At 36.5% G+C, this 5,871-nt stretch overlaps 1 protein-coding gene across 1 annotated transcript; it reads left to right on the top strand.

The window, feature by feature from the left end:
- Nucleotides 1-2,004: 2,004 nt before the first annotated feature.
- LOC113707139 (uncharacterized) lies at nucleotides 2,005-2,892 on the top strand. The gene has a single exon (XM_027229300.1). It carries the CDS (start codon nucleotides 2,005-2,007, stop codon nucleotides 2,890-2,892), a length of 888 nt encoding a protein of 295 aa, XP_027085101.1.
- The last annotated feature ends 2,979 nt before the right edge of the window (nucleotides 2,893-5,871 follow it).

The following is a 5,871-nucleotide window of genomic DNA, read 5'->3' as shown; positions in this document are numbered from 1 at the left end:
TCAATTTCCTGGGGTCAGACCTAACAATTACTTTATCAGTTATAATATTAGAAGTGCAGCCATTATTTTAAGTAATATCTATGTACATGTTGTATAATTATTAGCAATTGGACACTTGTTCAATTGGATATTGCACATTTTTTCCCCTATAATTTATCGCAATTATTGGTTTTTGATGATTGTTTATGTCAAGGACAAAGAAGTTTACATAGTTGATCCCATGAAAAACAAAAAAAAAAAAATACCATGTGGGTATAAAGCAATTTGTGGTACGTACAAGCGAAATTGTAGCTTACCTTAATGTGATAAAATGTAAGATGACCAGTGCAGTATGTTTCTTTTTTTGGCGTAGATATGAATTTTGAATGAATTCTTGAATAAGGATTGCCACTGGACATTTTTCTTGTAAATCACAAATTAAGGCAGGAAGATGCGATAATTTTTGGAATTTTCACATTGAAAATTATGCAATGTTGGGCAATGGGATGTCGATCCAACATTACTGAGCTTGTAAGTCACAAGTGCATGTTGTCTTTCTAGCAGATTTAGTTTATTGCATCCAACTCCTAATATCTATATGTATAGTTTCATGTTCATGTTGTTAGGAAGTTTATTGCCTAGGAGATTGCAATAGGGAAATTGGCAGACTCCTTCAATTATGCTATTTTTCTAAAAGAAAATAAAGTGTCAAAAGAGATTTGTTGGATGATGTTCGAGAAGATGCGAAGCAGCATGTGGAGGCAGGATAAGGTACATTATATCTCAGCATTCTTATCCGCTAATGAATGTTAAATCTGATCAAGTTGAGAAAATGATCCATTTTCAAAAGGAAATCATCTTTCTACCTCAGCTCTAAGAAAAGAAGGATGATAGAGGAGGAAAAAAGGACCAATAAGAAGGTTCTCCATGTTCTCCTTCTACATCTGATTTCGAAATCAAGTTTATCACTTTTACCAAGCCTTCAAAAGACTTAAAATTTACCCCAAATTGTCAACAAAAATAGAAGAAAATGATGAAAAAGATTTAAGAAGTAAGAGAAACACTAAAGTTAGTGCTGATGAACCAAGGAAAGGTGAACCTTCTTTGTAGAGTGATAAAAGATGTCATTCATTTTCTAGTATGGCTGCTTTTTATGTGTTTGTTGATTGGAAGTATCAAGATAAATATTCTAAAACTAAAATATATGAGAAGGCCTAGAGGTTAAGGATAAAGATATTGACGAGATAAGAGGGAACCCTAGTTTTTTCAAGACTTACAAGTTTGAAGCATTTAATATTTTAGAAAAGGTTTAGGGTGATTGAACTAGTGATGACTTGATTATTGGTGGTATTCATAAGAAGGTACTGGATAAAACAAATAATGATTCAAATGTGAAAAATAGTAAAGTTATTAGTTTGTGGTGAAAAAGGATGAAAAAGCTAACAAGAAGAAATAAGGATACCATAAAAGAGTTGTTTTATGAAGGTCACGGTATTTGAGTCCAAGTATTCGTTTTTGAGCCAATCCTTTGATATTGATCTGAGACGCACAATGACGATTGTAGGTGAAAGGTGAATTGTAGGAATTAAATCAAGATCATTATTTGTTAGTTTCTTAATTGGAGTTGGTTAGAATTAGTATAGTTGGGGTCTACGTCTAGCTAGTTGGGTTCCAGTCTAACAAGGATGATTGATGTCCTATTCTAATGTGGTCTTTGATTTATTAGATGGTGCGGATCCCTGAGCAATATGGAGACTTGGTACCTATATATATGTGTGTAGTACTAGTCTGCCGGTTGTCTAAGCATGTGTAAAAGCTGAGTTCTTATAAATAAATATTGGCATTGCCTCCTGGAGCTTCTTATGCTTCTGTCTTTATTTCGTTTCTGGTACCGTTGCTTTATTCATTGGTTACACTATTCCACTGCAAGTTCATTGAGAAATTCATTTATTTGTTGTTATCCTGTGGGTTATATTTCTACAAAGTGGCATCAAAGCTTTGTTTGAGATCCTGAGAAATTAAAATATGGATCCAAATTATTTGCACAATTGTCACGAGCCGATAGAAGGTATCGAATTATCAAGCGATGTAGTTAAAGAATTAGAGAGAAATAGACAGTTGGATTGCAAGGCAATGTACTATCTCAACACTCAAGTCCAGTTGCATGTTGGCAAAAAATTTATACATGCAAAGTCGGCAAAAGAGGCTTGGACAATTTTGGTGAACTCAAATCGAGGTGCTGCTAACGTGAGAAAGATCAGATTGCAGGAACTTAGGAGACAATTTGAGTTGGCCCAGATGAAATCCACGGAGTCAGTTAAAGATTTTATTGGTACAATTAAAGAAATTGTCAATGATATGGAGTCCAATGATGAGAATTTGGAAGAGGTTAGAGTTGTTGAAAAAGTTCTAAGATCTCTAACTACCAAATTTCACACCAAGAAGACGGTCCTTGAAGCCACAAAGGACCTTGACAATTTGTCACTTGCTGAATTGGAAGGTGAATTGCTGACGTATGAGATGTCCCTGAATCAGCAACCATCGGATACAGTAGAGGAGGTGTTACAAGCCAAGGTAGATCACCCAAAAGGAAAAGAGAGGGTGAATCGTATGGACACAAATCAAAGGGGCCAGAATTTCAGAGGTAGAGAACATAGAGGTAGAGGTAACTTTCGTGGTCGTGGAAGAGATAATTATTCTTACCAACCTAGAAATAATTTTAATGGGGATCAGGAAAATAGTCAACAACAAAGTCAAAGAAATAATTTTCAAAGGCGTGATAGATCTAATGTCCAATGTTATAATTGTGGTAAAATTGGTCATTATCAGAATGAATGTTGGTCCAATGAAGAGGTGTATGCTAAAGTGGCTGAAAATAGTAGTGATAGAGAGGAGACCTTGTTCTACATCTGAAGAGTCTATGAAGAATGATTGGTTTATTGATTCTGGTTGTAGTAATCATATGTGTGGTAAAAAGGAGATGTTTTCTGACTTGGATGAATCTTTTCATGCATCTGTGAGATTTGGAAACAATGAAAAAGTGCCTGTTCTTGGCAAAGAAAAAATCAGAATTATCTTGCAAGAAGGGTCTTCAAATTATATTTCTGATGTTTTCTATGTGCCAAGTTTATATCATAACTTGTTGAGTTTGGGACAACTGTCTGAGAAAGGTTATGATCTGCATTTTAAATATGGTGATGGCACCATAAGTGATGAGAAATTGGGATTAATTGCCAAGGTAAAAATGAACCGTAGTCGTTTGTGGCCTCTTTCTCTTAACTGTGGTGATTTACCTTGCTTTAATTCTGTGACTTGTGATGATTCTTGGTTATGGCATATGCGGTTTGGGCATTTGAATTTTGGGAGTTTGAAATTTCTTGCAAGGAAAAAATTAGTTGTTGGGTTGCCTTCTGTTGAGTTTCCTGACAAGAAGTGTGAGTCTTGTATTTTGGGAAAGAAACACAGGGATCCTTTTCCAAAAGGCAAGGCTTGGAGGGCTAATCGACCGCTTGAACTGATTCATTCAGATTTATGCTCAGTTGAAGTTCCTTCCAATGGTGGTAGGAAGTATTTTATTACCTTCATTGATGATTTCAGTAGGAAGACATGGGTGTATTTTTTAAAAAATAAATCTGATGCATGTGATGTGTTTAAAAAGTTCAAATATTATGTAGAAAAGCAGAGTGACTACTTTATTAAAATTTTGAGAACTGACAGAGGCACTGAGTATCTTGTTTGTGATGACTATTTGGTGGAAAGTGGTATAAAACATCAAATGACAGCTAGATATACACCTCAGCAAAATGGTGTGGCAGAAAGAAAGAATAGGACTGTGATGGACATGGTGAGATCTATGATGCACTCCAAAGATATTCCTAAATCCCTTTGGGCAGAAGCAGTATCTTGCGCTATTTATGTTTTGAACAGGTGTCCTACTCGATGCAATTTTGGGAAGACCCCACAAGAGGTTTGGACTGGCATGAAACCGGATATCTCTCACTTCAAGGTATTTGGCTGTCTTGCGTATGCACATGTTCCAGATCAGTTGAGAAAGAAATTGGATGACAAAGCAGAGAAGTGTATTTTTATTGGATATAGTCATGAGACAAAGGGGTATAAGTTATTCAATCCAAACACAGGAAATGTGATTGTTAGCAGAAATGTGATTTTTGACGAACATGGAGCTTGGAATTGGTCCAAACAAGATCCCGAGACATCACCAAAGCACCCATCCATTTCTCCCATTATGGGACCAAGTGCTGATAAGCAAGCAGTGGAGCAAGTTGTACAACCTCTTGGTGATCCTTCATCTTCTGCTATTTAGGTTGAGACATCCAATCGACCACAGAGAGAACGACGCATGCCAACCCGATTTGATGATTTTGTTGTTGGCACAGATGATGATTTAACTGATGAAGCAATTGTAAATTTTGCTCTTTTTGCAGATTGTAATCCTGTCTCATTTAAAGAAGCTGTCAAGGATAATCGTTGGGTTCGTGCAATGGATGAAGAAATTCATGCCATTGAGAAAAATAATACATGGGAGTTGACCACTATCCCACCTGAAAAGAAGCCAATTAGAGTGAAATGGGTATATAAGACCAAGTATAAGCCAACAGGAGAGGTGGATCGCTTCAAAGCGAGATTGGTTATCAAAGGCTATAAGCAGAAGGCAGGTATTGATTATTTTGAAATTTTTGCACCAGTTGCCACACTTGATACGGTTCGTATGATTGTATCACTTGCTGCAAATAATTGCTGGAAAATTCATCAAATGGATGTGAAATCTGCATTTTTAAATGATTTTCTTGAAGAAAAGGTATATGTTGAGCAGCCTGCAGGTTATGTCAGAAAGGGTCAAGAAGGCAAAGTATATAGATTGAAAAAGACATTATACGGGTTGAAACAAGCTCATAGAGCTTGGTATACTCGCATCGATACTTATTTTATTGAACATGGTTTTCTGAGATGTCCATGTGAGCATACTCTGTACATCAAATTCAATCCTGGAGGAGATGTCCTTATTGTATGCTTGTATGTGGATGACTTGATATTTACAGGCAACAATCCCAAACTAATTTCTGAATTTAGGGAGGCCATGATTAGTCAATTTGAGATGACAGATTTGGGATTGATGTCTTATTTTCTTGATATTGAGGTTCATCAGTTGGATGATGGAATTTTTATCTCACAAAGGAAGTATGCAAGTGATATTCTGAAGAAATTTAAGATGGATGTGGCTAAACCAATGATGACGCCGGTTGAAGAAAAATTGAAATTAACCAAAGATGGTACCGGTGATTTTGTTGATGCTACTTATTTTAGGAGGCTGGTGGGGAGTCTCAGGTATTTAACTTCTACGAGGCCTGACATCACTTATGGAGTTGGTTTGATTAGTAGATTCATGGAATCTCCACGCCAGTCTCACTTGCAAGCTGCTAAGAGAATTTTGAGATACATTCAAGGTACACAATCTGACGGTATATTTTATTCATCTTCACATGATAACAACCTTGTTGGATACACTGATAGTGATTGGGCTGGTGACACAATACAAAGGAGAAGCACTTCTGGTTATGCATTTTACTTGGGATCTGGTGTATTTTCTTGGTCCTCAAAGAAACAACAGGTGGTTGCTTTGTCCAAAGCAGAAGCGGAGTACATGGCGGCTACAAGTAGTGCTACTCAAGCACTTTGGTTGCGGAAAATGCTTGGGTTCTTGCAACACAAGCAAGAAGGTCCTACCACAATATTTTGTGATAGCATGTCTGCTATTGAGTTGACAAAAAATCCAGTTTTTCATGGGCGCAGCAAACATATTGACATCAAGTATCATTTTATTCGTGAGTTGGTTCAAGAGCAAGAAATTGTCATTGACTATTGCAGAAGTGA

This window comes from Coffea arabica, chromosome 8c (genome assembly GCF_036785885.1).
Source record: "Coffea arabica cultivar ET-39 chromosome 8c, Coffea Arabica ET-39 HiFi, whole genome shotgun sequence".
NCBI lineage: Eukaryota > Viridiplantae > Streptophyta > Magnoliopsida > Gentianales > Rubiaceae > Coffea > Coffea arabica.
This window is presented reverse-complemented; position numbering and strand designations above follow the sequence as displayed.